Below are 24,752 nucleotides of genomic sequence, written 5' to 3' on the forward strand. Positions count from 1 at the left end.
TGCGAGCACATTTGTGTGCTCTTTTAGTGTGTGACAGTAGCCTAACATAAAAACCTAATATAAATCTGGTATTGCTGTAATCGCAGCGGCCAGAAGGATAAAGCCGTCTAATCACTTATACTGCACAAGGGACGGGCTAAAAAATAAATTAAACCAATTCACTTGCTGTTGATTTTTTCATTCTGTCTTTCAAAGATCGCAGTAAGTCTTGGTGCATATTTTGTGATGACACCAATGGTGTCACTGGTGCAGCCTAGGGGGTGCTATCAGGGGGCACGTGAACAAGCGCAGGAAGTGCAGGAACAAGGCACGCAGCACACAAAGACCTGAAACTAAGCAGCATGCACAGGACATGGAACTTGGCAGTCACATGACAAGGGGGTGGAGTCACAACGCATGAATACAGAGAAGGCAACTGAGTGTGCAGAGTGCAGGGCACAGATAGTAAACAAAGTCAAAGGAGAGTCGAGGGTCCAAAGCCAGACGAGAGCGTAGTACCTAGTAACAAGACAAAGGGTAAACGGAGACCAGCCAAGGGGTCAGATAGCCAGAAGGGACAGTGCAGTACAAAGCAGGATACAGAGGCAAAAGTCAGGGGACAAACGGGATCATACACAGCAAAGCACACAAGCACAGAGGCGCAATGTTTACAGATGAGTAACCTGGGTCAGCAACCACAAACCGAGTAAATGGAAGTATCACCGACACCAAATCCAAAAACTCCCAACATTAAATAGCCGCCCAAGAACCAAAGAGAGGCAAACTAAACTAACCCTGACCTGATCAGGATGGAGGTGGAATCATTCTGTCCAGAGTCATGACACATTTACTCTGCGCTGAGAGCTGAGTGCTTACATCGAGGTTTCTGTGTAAATCTCTGAAATACGTGATTCAGATGGAGGCTCTTGTAGAAGATTCCCTACAATGAGGCAGATGGAGGCACTGTGGATGCCATCTCACCTGTGATTCGGCGGTGTCATCTTTTAGAATTGCACAAAAATGCCGTGGGCAACAGTTTTGGGCAGCTCTGAAATAATGAACATGGCTGAACAAAGGAGAGATGAAGTCCAAAGTATCTGTATCTCTGCTGCCTCTTTATAGTGAATGGATCTCTTGGGGGTTTCATCTGAATCACGTCACTGAGAGATTTAGATGGAAACCCCACAGTAAGTAGTCAGCAGAGAGAGCCGGATAACTGTGATCCAAAACATTATGTAAAATGTTTTCCCAATAAAAGCTTCAACTCAATCCACAAAAAAAGCAAGTCCCCACTCAGGTCTGTCATCTGTTAAAATATAGGGGGCTTTTATGTTACTGGTCATAAAAAAGGCTCTGGAAAATCTAAATGGGTCCTCATCTGCCAAAAGAAATTCAGCAAATTCTCTGTTCTCAAATCCAAATGTCCCACTCTCTTGAACCTCATAGTATACAGTACCTAAACCACATATTGCATCCATGTTTGGCATTTATGAAGCAATGAGAGCCCGCCTAATTTATGGGTGCATGCCTTCAGAAGCAAGAGCCGGGCATAACATACTGGTGACTATTGCATACTGGTCACTACAGCATACTGGTCACTACAACAGCAGTTTGCAATTTTCACTTGGCAACATTCATTGCTGCTTGTTTCTGGAAAATACCCATGTAGTCAAAATCACCTGTAGATAAATTCCCCAAAGAGGATAGTATCCAAAATTGGGTCACTTGAGAAGGGATTCTGCTCTTCTAGCAATTAGGGGCTCTGTATATGGAGTCCATCAACTGTTCTAGGACAATATTCTCTCCAGGAGGCAAATAGTGTTCCATTAATCCTGACTCTTTTCGTATGGCTTAGTAGCACTGTACAGCCACATATAGGATATTGATACGTTCAGGACAAAGTGTGGGACAAATTTTGGTGCCATTTTTACCAACTTCTAGTGTGAAAATGTAAAATCTGGGGCTAAAATAAAATTTGGTAGTAAGAATCTAGTTATTTTTTCTTTACTACCCAATAGTTTAAATTTCTGTGACACACCCATGGTATTAATATGAACACTGCACCCCTAAATGAATTCATTGAGAGGTGTAGTTTGAAAATGAGGTCACTTATGGGGAGTTCTGCTGTTCTGGCACTTCATGGGCTCTCCCAGTGGGTCATTACACCTTCAAACCATAACAGTAAAAATTGGCACTCCTTGCCTTTTGAGCTTTGCACTGTGCCTGAAAAATATTTCCTAATTACATTAAGGATATTTGCGCACTCAGGAAAAAATGGACCTCGGTTTGTTGTAAATAAAATTCCTAATGTAACAACTCTGCTGGCATCATGGCATGGCCTCACATCTCTCACACAATCTTACCCACTGCTCCAGGCCATGATGTGGTTTCTGTTTCATGCCAGCTCCATGTTCTGTGTCTCTGCTCTGTGCATGCTTCATGGCTATGTGTATAGGGGGCCGGCGCCTGAACTCTCTGGTTCTTATAGGAATCAGGTGCATCTGTCTAATCAGTTCCTGACCAATTACCAAGAGGCCTCCTGTATATAGTGCAGCTCCACCCTGTGGTCTGGGCCTGTGCAATGTGTTAGCTCAGTTAGTGTTTAGCTACTGAGTTTGCCTGGCCTTGTTCTGAGTTACTCCCTCTCTGGAGGCTTTTCTCTGTGCTATTGCCTTGATCTTGTAGTCCGCCCTCCAGGAGGCAGAATATCCTGGTCCCTGTGTCTTTGTCCCTGTGTCTTTTTCCATTGCCTTGTCTGTACTTTGTCTTTTCTCGGTCTCCTTGTCTGTGGCTTCCTTCCCTGCTTTGTCTTTCCTTGTGTTCTCAGTCTGCTTACACTCCGCACTCTTGCAGCTCTGCACTCAGACCTTGCTTCGCACTCTCTGGCTTTGCTCTGTGGCTCCGCTCTTTGCGGTTCTATCTGGCTCCGCTCTTTGCGGTTCTATCTGGCTCCGCCTCCTGTGTTTCTGCACTTGGCTCCGTCTCTGCTCTTGGCTCCGCCTCCAGCGTCTCTGCTCTTGGCGTTACCTCCAGTATCTCCACTTTTGGTTCCGCCTCCAGCGTCTCCGCTCTTGGCTCCGCCTCCAGTGTCTCCGCTCTTGGCTCCGCTCTTGGCTCCGCCTCCAGCATCTCTGCTCTTGGCTCCACCTCTAGCGTCTCCGCTCTTGGCTCCGCCTCTAGCATCTCCGCTCTTGGCTCCGCCTCCAGCGTCTCCGCTCTTGGCTCCGCCTCCAGCGTCTCCGCTCTTGGCTCCACCTCCAGCGTCTCCGCTCTTGGCTCCGCCTCCAGCGTCTCCGCTCTTGGCTCCGCCTCCAGCATCTCCGCCCTTGGCTCCGCCTCTTGCGGCTCCGCCCTTGGCTCTGCCTACTCCTTCTCTTCTCTTAGTTCCACCTTCTACTTGTTACTTAGTCCTCCTGTCTGAACAGGTTCCAACCTGTTTCACATACCTGCCTGCAGACCGCTCCCTACCGGTTCTTCCTATGTTCCAGCCGTACCCGCCTGCCTACCAGAGAGCCAGCCGTGTCCGCCTGCCCGCCAGTGTCTCTGTTGTACCCGTCTGCCTGCCTGTGTCCCAGCCGAGCCCGCCTGTCAGCCAGAGTGCCAGCCGTGCCCGTTCCGTTTCTTAGTGGGATCAGCAGCCACAGCCAGACATCACCCTGGAGTGGCACCTGGTAGCTTCCTATTGCACAAGTCTGACCTCACCATCAGAGGCTCCAGCGAACACCTCGGAAGCTACTTAGTTACGCCCCTTCCAGGGAAGTTTGGTCTGTGGTCCAGTGGGGCCACACCCCCGTATGCCCGCGCCAACCAGTCTGGGCGCATGCGTGACACCTATTAGCCCTTCCAAAAATTAAAAACTTGGGGCTAAAACAATATTAAAGTGGTAAAAATGTAATTTATTCACCGCTCAATCATATAAATTTCTGTGAGGCACATGTGAGGCACAATATGATTACTGCACCACTAGATGAATTCATTGGGGGGTGTAGTTTGTAAAATGAGTTCACATATAGGGGTTTTCTGTTGTTCTGGCACCTTGTTTGCTCTGCCTATGTGGCATGTGACAATATGGCGCCTCTTCCCTTCCAAGCTTTGTACTGTGCCTCAAAAGTAGTATTCCCCGACATATGGGGTATCGGTGTACTCAGGAGAAATTGCGCAACAAACTGTATGGTGCAATTTCTCTTGTTACAATCATGAAAATGCAAAATTTTGGGGCAAGATAATGTTTTTGTGGGGAAAATGTGATTTTTTTACATTTTTATAGCTCAATGTTATTAACTTCTGTGAAGTACTTGGGTGGTCAAGGTGCTCACCATGCATCTCAGTACATTCTGTGAGGGGTTTAGTTTCCATAATGGGGGCAATTGTGAGGGATTACCACTGGTTAAGCAGATCAGAGGCTCACCAAATGGGATATGACATCCGCTAATGATTTCAGGAAATTTCACATTCAAAAAGTCAAATGACAGTCCTTCCTTTCCATGCCCTGCCATGCACCCAAACAATAGTTAAATAATTTAATAATTTTTTTCCACATTCAAAAAATTCCTGTGAAGCAACAAACGTCTTGAATGTGGTTTTGAGCACCTTTAGGGGTGCAGATTTTAGAGTGGTGCCACTTTTTTGTATTATCTATCATATAGACCCCTCAAAGGGACTTCAAATGTGATGAAGTCTGTAAAAAATGGTTTTGTAAATTTTGTTGTAAATATTAGAAATTGCTGGTCAACTTTTAACCCCTTATGACTTCCTAACAAAAAAAATGTGGTTCCAAATGTGTGCTGATGTAAAGTAGACATATGGGAAATGTTACTTATTAAGTATTTTGTGTGACATATCTCTGTGATTTAAGCTCTTGAAATTCAAAATTGGAAAATTGCGAAATTTTCTCCAATTTTCTATTTTTTTTCACAAATACACGCAAGTCATATGAAAGAATTTTTATGACTATCATGAATTACAATAAGTCTAAAAAAATCTATCTCAGTATCATATGAATCAGTTGACGTGTTCCAGACTTATCACCTCATAAAGTGACAGACTGTCACCACACAGGTCATCATTTCTCATCATTAGCGCATCAAGTGACACTTCACCCGGTTATGTTCTCATGACCACACATTATTATACCATGTTATGCCTTGTTATGCAGCAAAATACCTTCAACTTTTAGGACAAAATTATTTTGTTCCAAATTGTTCTTTAACTACTTGGATTTAAGGAAACAGAGTACTAGCTTTTGTTCACTTTAGATTATACTATATTATAAACTGATGCTCTAATTTACTTATCTCTGGCGATGTCCCGAAGAAAAAGTCTTAGATAATGGTGCACTATTATACCAAAATTACAAGAGCAAGAACATTCTGTAATTACAATTCATCAACAACAGTGTGTGTAGCTGGATTAGGGAATTGTGTATCCATATGAAAAAATCCCCAGGAGTAAAACCAACAGTACATTATGAGAAATATTATTGATATATCAATAAAAAATCTGTCTCAATGGTGAATGACTTGCATGTAAAATTCTTAGACAAACTAAAAAAATAAAATCAAATTTTTGGAGTACTACTTTATTTTCTTTGGTAAAAATAAATTATATGCAAATACAACTTAAAGTTTTGTGCAAAATTTTCATACCATCTTTCATCGTTAAGTTGGTAGGTGCCAGTGAAGTAAATTTAACATAGCTAAAGTTAAGAAAGCAACAATAATGTCAAAGAGCCACATTTATTAAACTTAATACATGATCAAAGTTAAGCATTTACCTTTTTAAGCAAAAGGACTCCTTCCCTTGTTTCTTTATCAGTGGATATGGAAAACACACCATCTCCATTGACAATGGAGTACCTGATATCAGCATTGAGTCCGACATCTGCATCAATAGCCTTGATTTTCCCAACAGCAGAGCCAACTTGGGCTGATTCTGGAACATATAGTTGGTAATGTCCTGTGGAAATATTTGTGAAGGAATAATGATGGTTAAACTTTCCTGGGTTTGTTTTTTCAACAAAAATGTGTGAATCTTGACAATTGTCTATACATGTTAAATTCAATCAAGCAAACTTGCTCAAATATAAAATGCCCAAAATATTTCACTGGAAGTTAGAACGGTTTCCTTTTAAAAAAGCAAAATTGTAAAAGAAAGGTGATTTTTATGGAAGTGTTGTTACTTATGAAGTGTGTAATGAGAAAATTAACCATTGTTTACATTACGTTTTTGTGTTAAATATAAATGTATACTGTATATATATATATATATATATATATATATAATATAATGCTAGGAGCGTCACTCTGTCCGAATCCTTTATAGACTGCGCAAGAGCGGCACACCTTCGCAGTCTGGACCCCACAGAGTTTCGCATCCTGGGATGAGGAATGTGGCTCAGGAGGGTTGTGGCACCGGAATCGGCGCATGCGCAGTCCACGCTTTCCTGCGCCATTTTTATATTGAATTTATATATAAAATATGTCAGCGAAGCAATCCAGCCACGTTCTACTGAATATATATATATATATATAGAAAATACGTCAGCGCAGCATGCAAGTGACGTTTTACTGCACATGACAGAATGGGGGCGCAGGATGGGAGCAGCACATGACAGAATGGGGGCGCAGGATGGGAGCAGCACATGACAGAATGGGGGTGCAGGTTGGGAGCAGCATGACAGGATGGGGATGCCGGATGAGAGCACCACATGACAGGATAGGGATGCAGGATAAGGGCACCACATAACAGGTTGGGGTTGCAGAATTGGATTACCACATACCAGGATAGGGGCACCACATACCAGAATGGGGGCACAGAATGGGAGCAGCACATGACAGGATGGTGGCGCAGGCTGTGAGCACCACATGACAGGATTGGGGCGCAGGATGGGAGCACATGACAGGATGAGGGCACAGGAAGAGAGTTGCACATGGCAAGATGGAGGCGCACAAAACAGGATGAGGGTGCTGGATGGGGGCTGCACATTACAGGAAGGGGATGAAGGATGGGGTCTGCACATGAAAGGAAAGGGGCGCAGGATGGAAGCAGCACATACCAGGATGGAGACCATATACTATATATATATATATATATATATATACAGTTAGGGCCAGAAATATTTGGACAGTGACACAATTTTCGCGAGTTGGGCTCTGCATGCCACCACATTGGATTTGAAATGAAACCTCTACAACAGAATTCAAGTGCAGATTGTAACGTTTAATTTGAAGGGTTGAACAAAAATATCTGATAGAAAATGTAGGAATTGTACACATTTCTTTACAAACACTCCACATTTTAGGAGGTCAAAAGTAATTGGACAAATAAACATAACCCAAACAAAATATTTTTATTTTCAATATTTTGTTGCAAATCCTTTGGAGGCAATCACTGCCTTAAGTCTGGAACCCATGGACATCACCAAACGCTGGGTTTCCTCCTTCTTAATGCTTTGCCAGGCCTTTACAGCCGCAGCCTTCAGGTCTTGCTTGTTTGTGGGTCTTTCCGTCTTAAGTCTGGATTTGAGCAAGTGAAATGCATGCTCAATTGGGTTTAGATCTGGAGATTGACTTGGCCATTGCAGAATGTTCCACTTTTTGGCACTCATGAACTCCTGGGTAGCTTTGGATGTATGCTTGGGGTCATTGTCCATCTGTACTATGAAGCGCCGTCCAATCAACTTTGCAGCATTTGGCTGAATCTGGGCTGAAAGTATATCCCGGTACACTTCAGAATTCATCCGGCTACTCTTGTCTGCTCTTATGTCATCAATAAACACAAGTGACCCAGTGCCATTGAAAGCCATGCATGCCCATGCCATCACGTTGCCTCCACCATGTTTTACAGAGGATGTGGTGTGCCTTGGATCATGTGCCGTTCCCTTTCTTCTCCAAACTTTTTTCTTTCCATCATTCTGGTACAGGTTGATCTTTGTCTCATCTGTCCATAGAATACTTTCCAGAACTGAGCTGGCTTCTTGAGGTGTTTTTCTGCAAATTTAACTCTGGCCTGTCTATTTTTGGTATTGATGAATGGTTTGCATCTAGATGTGAACCCTTTGTATTTACTGTCATGGAGTCTTCTCTTTACTGTTGACTTAGAGACAGATACACCTACTTCACTGAGAGTGTTCTGGACTTCAGTTGATGTTGTGAACGGGTTCTTCTTCACCAAATTAAGTATGCGGCGATCATCAACCACTGTTGTCATCCGTGGACGCCCAGGCCTTTTTGAGTTCCCAAGCTCACCAGTCAATTCCTTTTTTTTCAGAATGTACCCAACTGTTGATTTTGCTACTCCAAGCATGTCTGCTATCTCTCTGATGGATTTTTTCTTTTTTTTCAGCCTCAGGATGTTCTGCTTCACCTCAATTGAGAGTTCCTTTGACCGCATGTTGTCTGCTCACAGCAACAACTTCCAAATGCAAAACCACACACCTGGAATCCACCCCTGACCTTTTAACTACTTCATTGATTACAGGTTAACGAACGAGGGAGACGCCTTCAGAGTTAATTGCAGCCCTTAGAGTCCATTGTCCAATTACTTTTGGTCCCTTGAAAAAGAGGGCGCTATGCATTACAGAGCTATGATTCCTAAACCCTTTCTCCGATTTGGATGTGGAAACTATCATATTGCAGCTGGGAGTGTGCACTTTCAGCCCATATTATATATATAATTGTATTTCTGAACATGTTTTTGTAAACAGCTAAAATAACAAAACTTGTGTCACTGTCCAAATATTTCTGGCCCTAACTGTATATGTTGATATTCTTTTTCTCAGTATCATAATCTTTATTGAAAGTAAAGATTTGAAATCTTACAACTTTAACACTGGCCAATGGGGCTGTTTTAATCTATGACTTTCTGCTGCATCAGGAGATCCATATTTACATAAGAAGCAAAGAACAGACCGTTCCCCTATTTTCGCATAGAAGTATCTAAAGATCAGGCCAAGGTCATTATGAATGGAATGAGAGTGGGGTCAGCTGTGATATTACTTATTGTGAAAGGGCGATCCTGTGTTATAGCCTGTATTAGGCTGGCGTCACACTAGCAATTTTAAAATCGGTCCGATTTTGTTTCTGCCAATTCGGACAACTGTAGTGCTAGTGTCATGCGTTTTTCATGCAAGTACAATCCGATATTCTACACCTAGCATCTGATTTACATACGAATGCAGTGCGATTGCTATCCGATTGCAATCCGATTAAACATGAGCTTTTACATATAAAAAATCTCTGTCAATTACACATTGTTTTCAAAGGAAATATTCATCAAAACACACACACGCACATATATATATATATATATATATATATATATATATGGCCAGCCGGCGCTCACAGTCAGTGCAGGAAGCAGAGCGGCGGGGGACAGACACTGGAATGTGAGTATGTAGTATTTGGCTTTTTTTACATTTACACTGGTAACCAGGGTAAACATCGGGTTACTAAGCGCGGCCCTGCGCTTAGTAACCCGATGTTTACCCTGGTTACCCGGGGACTTCGCATAGTTGGTCGCTGGAGAGCTGTCTGTGTGACAGCTCTCAAGGGACCACACAGCGACGCTGCAGCGATCGGCATCGTTGTCTAGATCGCTGCAGCGTCGCTAAATGTGACGGTACCTTTAGAGGTCATAAACTTGCAAATAACTCATGAAAGAATAAAGTTATGTTAAAACCAAGAGCACCATTGTTTTTCTTGTGAAATTCTTAATAATTTTTATGTGTCACATGACCCTTTTCCCATTGAAAACAACAAAGTTGGATCCAAAATGGCAGACTTCAAAATTGCCCCAATGGTCACCATCCATCTTGAAAAGTTTTCCCCCTCCCATATACTAATGTGCCACAAACAGGAAGTTGAAATCACCAACCATTCCCATTTTATTTAGGTGTATCCATATAAATGGCTCACCCTGTATGTGTATATATATATACAGTGGGGCAAAAAAGTATTTAGTCAGTCAGCAATAGTGCAAGTTCCACCACTTAAAAAGATGAGAGGCATCTGTAATTTACATCATAGGTAGACCTCAACTATGGGAGACAAACTGAGAAAAAAAAATCCAGAAAATCACATTGTCTGTTTTTTTATCATTTTTTTTGCATATTATGGTGGAAAATAAGTATTTGGTCAGAAACAAACAATCAAGATTTCTGGCTCTCACAGACCTGTAACTTCTTCTTTAAGAGTCTCCTCTTTCCTCCACTCATTACCTGTAGTAATGGCACCTGTTTAAACTTGTTATCAGTATAAAAAGACACCTGTGCACACCCTCAAACAGTCTGACTCCAAACTCCACTATGGTGAAGACCAAAGAGCTGTCAAAGGACACCAGAAACAAAATTGTAGCCCTGCACCAGGCTGGGAAGACTGAATCTGCAATAGCCAACCAGCTTGGAGTGAAGAAATCAACAGTGGGAGCAATAATTAGAAAATGGAAGACATGCAAGACCACTGATAATCTCCCTCGATCTGGGGCTCCACGCAAAATCCAACCCCGTGGGGTCAGAATGATCACAAGAACGGTGAGCAAAAATCCCAGAACCACGCGGGGGGACCTAGTGAATGAACTGCAGAGAGCTGGGACCAATGTAACAAGGCCTACCATAAGTAACACACTACGCCACCATGGACTCAGATCCTGCAGTGCCAGACGTGTCCCACTGCTTAAGCCAGTTCATGTCCGGGCCCGTCTGAAGTTTGCTAGAGAGCATTTGGATGATCCAGAGGAGTTTTGGGAGAATGTCCTATGGTCTGATGAAACCAAACTGGAACTGTTTGGTAGAAACACAACTTGTCGTGTTTGGAGGAAAAAGAATACTGAGTTGCATCCATCAAACACCATACCTACTGTAAAGCATGGTGGTGGAAACATCATGCTTTGGGGCTGTTTCTCTGCAAAGGGGCCAGGACGACTGATCCGGGTACATGAAAGAATGAATGGGGCCATGTATCGTGAGATTTTGAGTGCAAACCTCCTTCCATCAGCAAGGGCATTGAAGATGAAACATGGCTGGGTCTTTCAACATGACAATGATCCAAAGCACACCGCCAGGGCAACGAAGGAGTGGCTTCGTAAGAAGCATTTCAAGGTCCTGGAGTGGCCTAGCCAGTCTCCAGATCTCAACCCTATAGAAAACCTTTGGAGGGAGTTGAAAGTCCGTGTTGCCAAGCGAAAAGCCAAAAACATCACTGCTCTAGAGGAGATCTGCATGGAGGAATGGGCCAACATACCAACAACAGTGTGTGGCAACCTTGTGAAGACTTACAGAAAATGTTTGACCTCTGTCATTGCCAACAAAGGATATATTACAAAGTATTGAGATGAAATTTTGTTTCTGACCAAATACTTATTTTCCACCATAATATGCAAATAAAATGTTAAAAAAACAGACAATGTGATTTTCTGGATTTTTTTTTCTCAGTTTGTCTCCCATAGTTGAGGTCTACCTATGATGTAAACTACAGACGCCTCTCATCTTTTTAAGTGGTGGAACTTGCACTATTGCTGACTGACTAAATACTTTTTTGCCCCACTATATATATATATATATATATATGTGTATATATATATATATATATATATATATATATATTAGATAGATAGAAGAGAATCCGGCAATTCAGCAGCCACATACTGTAAAATCACAGCAGTAGCCGACATGAGAGAATATATGGAAAGGGACATTTCATGTTGTGATTTTACTGTACGCGGCAGATGAACTGCCAGCTTTTCATCTCGATCTATCTGTTAATATATATATATATATATATATATATATATAAACACTGTATATATATACCGTCGCAGCTACAGCCACAAAATTTTGCACACTCACACGTCTGGACCCCGAGAGCGTCATAGGCTATGTTGTGAGGCAAAATTTTAACTCCGCGCATTCCAATTCCCCAAACAATTTTGCCCCTATCTACATAATGGGGAAAAAGTGAAAGGAAAAGTGTTGGAGGCGTCGCAGCTACAGCCACAAAATTTTGCACACTCACACGTCTGGACCCTGAGAGCATCATAGGCTATGTTGTGAGGTGAAATTTTAACTCCGTGCTTTCCAATTCACCAAATAATTTTGCCCCTATCTACATAATGGGGAAAAAGTGAAAGGAAAAGTGTTGGAGGCAAATTGACAGATGCCAGATGTGAACAAGGGGAATTTAAAGAGTGAGATCGATGGCACCAAAGAGTATATACCATACAGATGCTAAGGTGGTGCCCCGACTTGGGATACTCACCACACACGGGGATATGAACACACACACAAAAGGCGCCACAAACTACCACGTGCTTGAATGCATATACCACCCTTAGCACACATTTCACCACACATACACCAACCTCACCACATAAAAGTCGAAACACAAAAGTCGCCGCTCAAAACTCGCCAAATGCAAAACTAGGCTCACGGAAAACTCGCCACACGTGCAAAACTCACCTCATGGAAAACTCGCCACACGCAAAACTTGCACAAGCGGAAAAATTGCTACATGCACAAAAGTTGTGAAAGGAGAAACACGAGCTGTAATAGGTATGTATCGAGTAAAAAAGTCCAAAATTTATTGAAAGTTCACACAATTCATATTACACATATATAATATACATAAAAGCATACATAAAGTGATACATATACAAAGACAGAACCTCAGGGTAACCAGAACCCACCAACCAACCCTAGTCACTAAGTGCCTATTAGTTGCTCTCTAAGGTGCATGTGCAGAGTGCTATGGCATTGGTAATTATGCCTACTGAAAAAATCTCTATGTAGGCATGATACCACAATCAGGCAATAAGTATTACAAGGAAGGTAGGCAAAAACTCACCGCTGACAGGGGTTGGAGGATTCAAGGTGACGCGTGTTTCGCGTCCCTACTTGGCCGCTTTTTCAAGCGGCTCCCTTGACATATATAATGAATATATGAATATATGAATATATACTGCCAGGGGGAGGGCTTCCTGTTGGCTGGGGATTTATCAGGCTGCCAATTTAGTACTATATACAGGAGAGATGACACACAGGTATATACTATATACAGGAGGAGATGACACACAGGTATATACTATATACAGGAGGAGATGATACACAGGTATATACTATATACATGAGCAGATGACACACAGGTATATACTATATACATGAGCAGATGACACACAGGTATATACTATATACAGGAGCAGATGACACACAAGTATATTCTATATACAGGAGGAGATAACTTACAGGTATATACTATATACAGGAGGAGATGACACACATATATACTATATACAGGAGGAGATGACACAGGTATATACTATATACAGGAGGAGATGACACACAGGTATATACTATATACAGGAGGAGATGACACACACATATATACTATATACATGGGAGATGACACACAGGTATATACTATATACAGGAGAAGATGACATACAGGTATATACTATATACAGGAGGAGATGACATCCTGGTATATACTATATACAGGGGAGATGACATACAGGTACATACTATATACAGGGGCGATGACACACAGGTATATACTATATACAGTGGAGATGACACACAGGTATATACTATATACAGGAGGAGATGACTTACAGGTACATACTATATACAGGAGGAGATGGCACACGTATATACTATATACAGGAGGAGATGACATACAGGTATATAATATATAAAAGAGGAGATGACACATAGGTATAGAGGAGGAGAGGACATACAGCAGGTATATACTATACACAGGGGAGATGACATACAGGTATATACTATATACAGGAGATGACACAGGTATATACTATATATAGGAGGAGATGACATACAGGTATATAGTATATACAGAAGAGATGACATACAGGTATATAATATATACAGGAGGAGATGACACATGGGTATATACAATATACAGGAGGATATGACATACAGCAGGTATATACTATTTACAGGGGAGATGGTATACAGGTATATACTATATACAAGAGAAGACATACAGGTGTATACTATATGTAAGGGAGATAACAAACATGTATATACTGAGGTAAAAATGAGGGGTGTGAGGTGAAAATGAAAAGGTGTGAGTGCAAAATGAGAGGAGTGAGGTAAAATAGTGGAGTGATCGGAAAATGACAGATGTGAGGTCGAAATGACAAGTGTTAGGGGGGAGAATGAGAGGAGTGAGGGGGAAAAAAAGAGGAGTGAGGGGGAAAATGAGAGGTGTAAGGGAGAAAATGAGAGGTGTAAGGGAGAAAATGAGAGGCATGATGGGAAAATAAGAGATGTGAGGTGCTATAACTAACCACAGATATTTACTATGCCCAGGCAACGCCGGGCTCTTCAGCTAGTATATTATATTCTGTAATGCTGTAGATAAGCCCCCAATGTATCCTGAAAGATGAGAAAAAGAGGTTAGATTATACTCACCAAGGGGCGGTCCTGCTGTGGTTCTGGTCTGATGGATGTCGCGTTCCGGTCCTGGGCCTCCCATCTTCTTACGATGACGTCCTCTTCTTGTCTTCATGCTGCAGCTCAGAGAGTCCTGATGCCTGCGCAATGCAGTACTTTGTTCTGCCCTCAACAGGGCAGGCAAAGTACGCCTGCGCCAGAGCTGCAGCGTGAAGACAAGAATAGGACGTCATCGTAAGAAGATGGGAGGCCCCGGACCGCGACGCCCATCGGATCGGACCACCTGCCCAGGTGAGTATAATCTAACCTCTTTTTCTCATCTTTCAGGATACATCAGGGGCTTATCTACAGCATTACAGAATGCTGTAGATAAGCCCTTGATGCCGGTGGGCTTAGCTCACCTTCGATTTTGGGGGTGATAGGTTCCCTTTAAGGATTCTACCCCTCTTTGGTCAGACCTATTCTGGAATACTGTGTCCAGTTTTGGGCACCACATTTTAAAAAAGACATCAACAAACTGGAGCAAGTTCAGAGTAGAACGACTAGAATGGTGACTGGTCTGCAAACCATGTCCTATGTGGAATGGTTACAGGATTTGGGAATGTTTAGCTTGCAAAAAAGAAGACAGAGGAGACTTAATATATGTCTACAAATATATCAAGGGCTGTCACATTGTTGAAGGATCATCTTTATTCTCATTTGCACAAGGAAAGACTAGAAGCAATGAGATGAAACTGAATGGGATGAGACACAGATTAGTTATTAGAAAAAACTTTGTGACAGTATTGATGATCAATGAGTGAAACAGGCTGCCACAAGAGGTGATGAGTTCTCCTTCAATTGAAGTCCTCAAACAAATGCTGGACAGACATCTGTCTGGGATGATTTAGTGAATCTTGCTTTGAGCAGGGTGCTGGACCAGATGACCCAGGAGGTCCCTTTCAACTCTAAGATTCTATGATTCTATGATTCATTAACATGTCTCCTAACCTCTGTGGATTGTCCACAACTGTAGATCTACAGCTATTCTGGTGTAGATAATTCTACACCAAAATCTCTATTTAGCTCTATGGATTTAGGTGCAGGTCTTAGTGCAGGATTTTAGCCCCTTGTCTGAATGGCAGGAATCTTCTTTGCATAATGGCAGCATACATTCACATGCAGTAACAGAAGTAGCTTGGCCCTTGCCCTATAGCAAAGTTTTGAAGGGGCCTGGGCCCCCCCTTCCTACGCGATGCCCTGCCCTTTAGCTGAATTACTGCTGGGAAGATGGTACACTATGCTCTGGTAGGTGCCTGTCACCAACCGGAGCCTGGCAGGGGGTTAAGTAATATTCACCACCTGCTGCCACATGCTGCATTCCTCTGCTTTGATACAGGACCAGGAATAATGTATGCAATCATGTGATCTCTCACGTCTCATGATCTGCATCAAAGCAGAGTGAGGAAAGCAGCGCAGCAGCAGGCGGCGAGTATTAATTTATCCTTGCCATACTCCAGTAGGTCACAGGCACCTACTGTACCAGACCTTGGTAGATTCAGGGGACCCGCTGTTCATGGGTGCATTACACCCCTTGGCGGCAGGCCCCCTGATGGCCTGGGGGCAGTGACGTCCCCTGCCTACATGGTAGGTACGCCACTGCTGCACTACATATAATTTTTTTTAACTGTGCATTTTTTCATCAGCATGTGGATGGGATTTAGACATTTACGCTGCATATGACCGCAACCTAATGAACCATTGAGTTACTATGTTTTTTTTTCACAAATACTTCTTACATGTTTGCTTGTTTTTCCTGATCTAAACCTTTTATTATCATGGAATACTGCATTTTGCTAGTTTCTGCTGCTATTAATCCTTTCACGACTTTGAAAATGTGACATTTTTGAAGCTTGGAAGCATTTTTAAACAGGAATATATCATTTTCCACTGGGACAATACATGTCTTAGAAACAAATATTGCTTAGCCCCTTCACACCAGATTTTGCTTCAGTTTTACATTTCTGTTATAAAATCAGAAAATCTGAAGCAAAATGTGAGTTTTTTATGTGAGATATGAACATTTTGTGCTCCATACTCCTTTGTTTTATACATTGGCGGCAAGGCCAGCCCTGCTGCATAGTCAGTCATATGCACCCCATTAGGCCTTGGAACCCACATAGTGGATGGGTCCAGGAAAATCCACTTCACAATATGCATTTTGTGCTCCATACTCCTTTGTATGCAACGGATGCTTCTGATTTGGAAAATTTATTGTGAGTTCATGCTGAAATTCTCTGTCTGCTACTTGTTACTTTTTATTTTGTCTCTCATTCTTTCCTGTACTAATACTTTCACTTTTAATCAGTAAGTGGACACAGGCATATCTTGATATTTGGAACAAGAGACAATCTCCATCTACTGGCCCAAAGTAAAGAGTGGTTTGCTGATGGCATTTTTTCCACTACACTATCCGTGTTCAAGCAACTTTATACAAATCATGTAGTCCACAGCAGCCATGCTGTTCCTGTAGTGTATGCCTTACTGACGGACAAGAGCCTTTCAACATACCAGACATTGCTACAAGAGCTGAAGAACATGCAACCTTGACTGCAGCCACACAACCTGATGTTGGATTTTGAACTAGCTGCATCCAGGCATTTGAGAATGAATTCCCCAACCTCAAGAAGACCGGTTGCTTCTTCTACCTATCACAGTCAATTTGGCGTAAAGTTCAAAATGAAGGACTCAAGGTACAATTTCAAGGTGACCATGAATTTGTTTGTTGGATACGCATGATACCTGCCCTTGCCTTTCTACCAACACAGAATGTTGTGCCTTCATTTGAAGAGTTAGTGGAAAATTCTGACTTTCCACAAGAAGCCATACCCATTGCCAACTATTTTGAAGATACCTATATTGGTCAAATGACTCGCAGAGGATGTCAGGCACCTTTGTTTCCAGATGAACTTTGGAATATGTATGAACGAGCAATAAATGATCAACAGCGAACAAATAATGATGTTGAAGGATGGCACCGTAGCTTTTAAGAAACATGTGGTACGCTTTTCCCAAATATATACCCGTTCATTAATTTTCTGAAACATCAGCAAGAGCTCCACAGTTTAGAAATTATTCAGATAACAGAAGGAAATCCCACAACTGCAAGAAACAAAAAATAAGCTGCAATTACAGCAATGGTTAAACGTATTGTGCAAGATTTCAACAAAAGAATCTTGATAGATTATCTGAGAGGCATCGCCTACAGCTTTGAATTTTAGTTGATGGTTATATATTTAGCTGTAAAATGATTCGAACATTAACACCTGCAATTTTTCTTTTCTTTCCTCTTTCTCTTTAACCCTTCTCCATCTATACTATTTATATTTCTTGTTTACCAGTTTTAATTTATACAGTTAAAGCATAACTCTAAAAAAAAAAAACAAGTTTTGCTATGTTATAGTACCTGTGGCACTGATCTTCTTTTCCAATGGAGAATCTCCTTCCAGCAACTTCACTTCTGTGTGAAAGTCCCATCCAATTTCCAGCAGCAGGCTCCATGAGATGCAGGATTTCAGTAGCTAGTAAGAAGGACGTTTAGCCTTAGTAGCAAAACTTGTGGATGGACTCTAGGGTGCATGGCTACACGGGACATGCAACTGTCAGGCCTCTTTCAGACTAGCGGTTTTGCTGGCGATTATCACAGCAGTTTAAAACTGCGGCAGTAGTCACCAGCAAAACCACTACATAGCACTCAATTTGCCCAATGCAAGTCAATGGGCTCAAATCAAGGGAAATTGTGCAGCAGAAAGCCGCACAGTATTCCATTTTAAAAAATGTTCTATCTTCCTGGTGATTACCACCACGGCTTTAAACTGGCACGGTAATCGCCAGGAAAACAACAAGTATGAAAGCGGCATCAACATGCTCACTATGATGTATTCAAGGCTGCTGGTTCACAGCCCCCTGCAAAGCTCCCCAACGCCCCATGTGCTCAGTCCGTTACTGGCTTCATACGGGGGGAAGCCCTCCTCTTGTCCAGGATGTAGCACATGAGGGGAGGAGGAAGGGGAACTTTCCAGAGGGCTGTGATCGAACAGCCCTGAATGTATCACAGGAAGCCTGAATCCATCCACAATTTCTGCTACCAAGGGGGCCCAACTTCCTTAGTAACAACTAAAATCATGCAGCACATATAGCCGGCTGCTGTAACTTGGATGCGACTTTGCACACAAAACTAAATAAAATTTACAAAATATTATATTTAAAAAATTAAACTAAAGCTGCTGGAAGAGGTTCTCCATTGGAAAAAAAAGTCAGTGCTTTTTTAGTTACGCTATAAATATACAGTATTGTTCTGCAATGTTGGTTGGTTTCACCAATTGTTAATATTTTTTTGTCTGTTTGTAAAGTTACTTTTGTAGAAAACTCAAAGTTTTGGAATTAAAAAAAAGTAACTTGATTACATTTATACATCTTAGACCCAAAATATGATTAGAGAGAAGTAAACCTGCCAGATTCAGCACCCCCAAATTATCATTTTCATTGAACTCAATGAGTATGGAGACTCAGAGGAGTGGAGGATCTGTCCACCACATCCTCATCACTGACCAGATAGTAAAAAGAAAATATATATATATTGCTTCTTACCCCTTTGGGTCCTCTTCAGACCTCTGCCTTGCACTTCCACATTGTGTGAATAGGTCATCCTACCCAAGGGAATCCCTTTCAGGATTCCTAGCTATGGATTCCCTTGGTCAAGAAGACTCTCCACACAGGTCCGGATCTCAGCAAAAGGGAGAGAAGTGATTTTTAGTTTCTGATGAGCAAGCTCCAAACATTGCCTATTTGTGGTTGGTGTGGTTGAACCCGAGCAGGCAATGTTCGATACGAACCCTGAACTTTCCAGATCAGGTTTGCTCATCACTAGATACAGTATGATATGTGTTAGGGGTCGAGTTCCCGCTTCTGCACAGGGGGAATCTCGAGCCACTTCCGCTGCGGTCTCCCATTCTTGTCCAGCCGCAGTGGAGCCTGCTCAGCAAGGACGTCGGTCCCAGCGTCTTGCTCATTCTCACTCTGTTCTGAGAGTTAGTGCTGCTTCTCCAGTCTCTGCCTTTAAAGTCAGTGCTGGTCAGCAGCGAGCGGACTTCTCTGGGACTAAGTCCTTGTCTGCATGTACTGAGCATGCCCAGCGTAAGGTCTCCCGTTGGAGATCGAGGGTCATGTGCTCGGGCTCTGCAGCACATTCCATTGGTCCTCTTGGCAGGTCCTAGAAGGGCAAAAGTGCTGTGGCCACTTCCTGTGCTGCTGTTATATAAACTGCGCATGACCGCACGGCCATGCGCTAGTATTGTTTTACAATTGCTTATGTGTGTATGTTGTGAGTGCAAGTCGTCCTTGGTAACCCCTACCCTATTGAATGTCTGTTCGCGGAAGGTGTATGGCTGCTACCTAGCGCCCGACTTAGCCTACAGCACTAACACACATCACAGCGTCCTGTAGCTGTGCCTGCCAGTACGGCGCCGTGCGCCTGCCTTGCGCTTTCCATACCCGAGTCTGGGTGGTTAGTGGCGTCCGTTAGTGCGGCATCGCTCGCACTCTTGTGCACAGATTGCTTAAGGTTCTCTACACACCCAGTTGCGGTGTTACGCCAGCAAGGGTCTAATCGGGCTCCAATCCCTTCTGGGGTTAAGTCCGCTGACCACTTGCTCGCGCACTAGTGCGGTACTGCGGTCCTGTGAATTAACAGGATCGCTTTCTTCACGCTGGGTGAGGTTTAACCCACGCGTGTATACTTTAGTGTACCGCCATATTGTCTGCTAATTGCTAGCAGCAGGTTCTCACCTGCACGGTGGACCCCGGACTGCGAACGCACCTTTATCATCTGTCTTGGTGCGTTCCGCCAGTCCTAACAGAATACTAGCGCCAGGGTCTGGCTAGTAAAATGGCGGACGATCAGCGTTTACAGCGGTACATCCAGCAGCTGGAGGGAAGGTTGGCGGCTTTTGAGCGTTCAACCTCAGCTGTGGATGTTACTGCTGTCGCTGTTCAGGCTGCAAGTGTGGCTGCAGCTACCTTGTCCACTGCCGCTCCTGTACCGACGCTATCTCGCCTCCCGCTACCAGAGAAATTTTCTGGTGACAGTAAGTCCTGTAGGGGTTTCGTGAGTCAGTGCTCAATACATCTCGAGCTTCTGGCCTCTCGTTTCCCTACAGAGCGGGCTAAGGTGGGCTCTATAATTTCCTTATTGTCGGACAGGGCGTTGCAGTGGGCTACGCCGCTGTAGGAGCGTGGCGATCATGTGGTGCAGAGTGCTCCGTTATTCCTGAGCACTCTGAAACAGGTCTTTCTTGGACCTCGTGTCACCCATGACACGGCGCTCCAACTGTTGGCACTGACTCAGGGCTCGTCCTTGGTCAGCCTTTTTGCCGTCCATTTCCGCACTCTGGCATCTGAGCTGGAGTGGTCGGATAAAGCCCTTATCCCTATATTTTGGAGGGGGCTGGCTGACCACGTTAAGGACGCTCTGGCCACTAGGGAGATTCCCGCCACACTGGAGGAGTTAATAGCAGTATCTACTCGCATTGACCGCCGTTTTCACGAGCGGAGGTTAGAGCGAGCCCAGTGTAGGCAGAGGTTTCGGCTGGCTCCCACCTTCGCCAAACCTTTGGAATCTCCAGTTCAGGCTCCTGAGGTTCAGGAACCTAAGGTGGTGTCACGAGCAGGATCTAAGTCCCAGACTGCTCGTGCACTCCAGGGTTGCCAGGTTTGCCAACAGTCAGGACATCTTGCCACCAGATGTCATCAGCGGTCGAGGAAACGTCAGCGTCTAGTGGTAGTAGGTGGAGGTGCACTAGACACTGCGACGTTTGCCTCCAAATTGTCCTTTAAGGGGACAATTACCTTTGGCTCATCCTCCCACTCGGTAGACCTCTGCGTGGATTCTGGGGCGGAGGGCAATTTTATGTCTTCTGCCTTCGCCCAACGTCACGCAATACCCCTGGTTATGCTATCCCAACCAGTAACGGTACGAGTGGTGAATGGGTCGACACTCCCCGCACAGATAACACATCAGACCATCCCTGTTACTCTGTCCCTGTCGCCATCCCATCAGGAGATTATTTCTCTACTCGTCATTCCTGAGGGTATTGATGAGGTCCTGTTGGGGATACCTTGGCTACGGTACCACTCTCCTCACATCGAGTGGTCCTCAGGCAGAATTCTGGGATGGGGTGAATCATGTGGGGGTAGGTGTCACCGAGAGTGCGTTCAGGTTGCTACTACTGAGGTACCCGCAGATCTATCCTCTCTTCCCAAGCAATATTGGTCTTATGCAGACGTGTTCTCCAAGAAGGCGGCGGAGACCCTTCCGCCCCATCGCCCCTATGACTGTCCTATCGATCTCTTGCCTGGTGCTGAGCCTCCCCGGGGTCGAGTCTACCCATTATCTCTCCCGGAAACGGAGGCAATGTCTCAGTACATACAAGAGAATCTGGCAAGAGGGTTCATTAGGAAGTCAGTGTCACCTGCTGGGGCAGGGTTCTTCTTCGTGCAGAAGAAGAATGGAGAACTACGTCCATGCATAGACTACAGGGGTCTTAATGCTATCACAGTCAAGAACAAGTACCCTTTGCCGTTGATATCTGAGCTTTTCGATAGGCTTCGGGGAGCTAGAGTGTTTACGAAACTAGATCTGCGGGGTGCTTACAACCTGATTCGCATCCGTGAGGGGGACGAGTGGAAAACGGCATTTAACACCAGAGATGGGCACTATGAGTATCTGGTGATGCCCTTCGGGCTCTGTAATGCACCTGCCGTTTTTCAAGACTTTGTCAACGACATCTTCCGGGATATGCTTTCCACCTCGGTTGTAGTCTATCTGGATGATATTCTCATCTTTTCTCCAGATATTGACTCCCACCGGAGAGATGTTGGCAGAGTCTTCGACCTCCTACGGGCAAACTCTCTTTACGCAAAGTTGGAGAAGTGTGTGTTTGAGCAGGAGTCCTTACCTTTCCTGGGCTATATCATCTCCGCCCAGGGATTGGCTATGGATCCTGCCAAACTACAGGCTGTGATAGACTGGCAAGAGCCCCATTCTCTTAAAGCGGTGCAGCGCTTTATGGGGTTCATAAACTATTACCGCCAGTTCATTCCCCACTTCTCAACTCTGGTGGCTCCCTTGGTAGCCCTCACCAAGAAGGGAGCGAATCCCAAATTGTGGTCGGAAGAGGTCTCCAAGGCCTTCACTTCTATTAAGTCCCACTTTGCTAGCGCTCCCATCTTACATCGTCCCGATGTGGATAAGCCATTCCTACTGGAGGTGGATGCCTCGTCCGTTGGTGCTGGAGCAGTCCTCTACCAAAAGGATGCTCAAGGTCGGAAGCATCCATGCTTCTTCTTCTCCAAGACCTTCACGCCAGCGGAGAGGAACTACTCCATCGGGGACAGGGAGTTGCTAGCAATGAAGTTGGCCTTTTCGGAGTGGAGACACCTTCTGGAAGGTGCGCGGTTTCCCTTCCAAGTTTACACGGACCACAAAAATTTGGTCTATTTGCAGACAGCCCAGCGGCTAAATTCTCGCCAGGCCAGATGGTCCCTGTTCTTCTCCCGGTTCCACTTTTCCCTGCATTATCTCGCCGGGGAGAAGAATATCCGTGCTGACGCTCTCTCTCGCTCCCTTATGTCAACTGAGGAGGAGGAAGAGGAGCCTCGGCTTATTGTCCCTTCCGAGAGCCTGAGAACCGTGGCGCCGGTATCGCTAGAGTCTGTGCCTCCGGGCAAGACTTTTGTGCCCATTAATTTGCGACCGGAGGTTCTCTCTTGGGCTCATTCGTCCAGGGTGGGTGGACACTTTGGGACAAAGAGGACATCTGAGCTACTGGCGAGGACGTACTGGTGGCCGCATATGGTCCGGGATGTCAGGGATTACGTTCTGGCGTGTGTCTCCTGCGCCAAAAATAAATCTCCGCGTCAAAGGCCAGCTGGTTTGCTCTATCCCTTGCCGGTGGCAGATAGGCCCTGGGAGATGGTCGGGATGGACTTTGTTGTGGGTTTGCCCAAGTCTCGCGGCTGTACCATCATTTGGGTCATCACCGATCATTTCTCAAAAATGGTGCATTTGGTGCCGCTGCCGCGGTTACCTTCTGCACGGGCCTTGGCAGCGTTGTTCATCAGACATATCTTCCGCCTACATGGTATGCCAGACAAAATTGTCAGTGACCGGGGTCCCCAGTTTGCGTCTCGGTTCTGGAGAGAGCTCTGTCGTCTTCTCAGTATTGAGTTGAATCTCTCTTCCGCTTATCATCCCGAGACGAATGGGTTGGTAGAGAGGGCCAACCAGACCTTGGTCACATACCTGCGACATTTTGTTTCAGCCAGGCAGGATGACTGGGCATCCTTGCTATCATGGGCAGAGTTTGCACTGAACAACGCCGTTGCCGACTCCACTGGACAAACCCCATTCCTCCTCAACTATGGTCAGCATCCACGGGTACCTGTGCCTATGCCCGTGTCTTCCGCCGACTCCAGGGTGGCAGACTGGGCTGTGGAGGCACGGGATATTTGGGACCGCACTCAGGATGCCATTCGGGCCTCTAAGGAGAGAATGAGGTCCTCCGCTGATGCTCATCGGCGCCCCGCCCCGACCTTTGCTCCTGGCGACTTGGTGTGGCTCTCCGCCCGTAACATCAGGCTGCGAGTTGAGTCCACTAAATTTGCTCCTCGCTACTTGGGTCCATTCAAGGTCCTCGAGCAGGTTAATCCTGTGGTCTATCGTTTGGCCCTTCCGCCACGCCTGGGTATCACCGACACCTTTCATGTGTCCCTCTTGAAACCCGTGTATATGTCCCGCTTTTCCGAGTCATCTGCTGGGACATCGGGTTCGTCTACGGACGATTATGAGGTGAACGCTATTTTGGGGTGCAAGGTGGTGCGTGGTAAAAAATTTTATTTGGTGGACTGGAAGGGTTATGGCCCCGAGGACAGGTCCTGGGAACCTGTTGAGCACATTCGGGCCCCGCAGCTCATTGCTGCCTTCGAACGTAGCGAGGCCCAAGGAGGGGGGGGCCCTAGGAGGGGGGGTAATGTTAGGGGTCGAGTTCCCGCTTCTGCACAGGGGGAATCTCGAGCCACTTCCGCTGCGGTCTCCCATTCTTGTCCAGCCGCAGTGGAGCCTGCTCAGCAAGGACGTCGGTCCCAGCGTCTTGCTCATTCTCACTCTGTTCTGAGAGTTAGTGCTGCTTCTCCAGTCTCTGCCTTTAAAGTCAGTGCTGGTCAGCAGCGAGCGGACTTCTCTGGGACTAAGTCCTTGTCTGCATGTACTGAGCATGCCCAGCGTAAGGTCTCCCGTTGGAGATCGAGGGTCATGTGCTCGGGCTCTGCAGCA

General features: G+C 44.8%; 1 protein-coding gene across 1 annotated transcript in view; it reads right to left on the bottom strand.

The window, feature by feature from the left end:
- The window catches only part of CDH18 (cadherin 18), a 1,182,266-nt gene that overhangs the window by 328,943 nt on the left and 828,571 nt on the right, over positions 1-24,752 (bottom strand). The window contains exon 6 of the mRNA XM_069730602.1: positions 5,753-5,934. Coding sequence (XP_069586703.1) covers positions 5,753-5,934 — 182 coding nt within the window. The remainder of the gene's footprint in view (positions 1-5,752; positions 5,935-24,752) is intronic.

Source organism: Ranitomeya imitator, chromosome 6 (assembly GCF_032444005.1).
Source record: "Ranitomeya imitator isolate aRanImi1 chromosome 6, aRanImi1.pri, whole genome shotgun sequence".
NCBI lineage: Eukaryota > Metazoa > Chordata > Amphibia > Anura > Dendrobatidae > Ranitomeya > Ranitomeya imitator.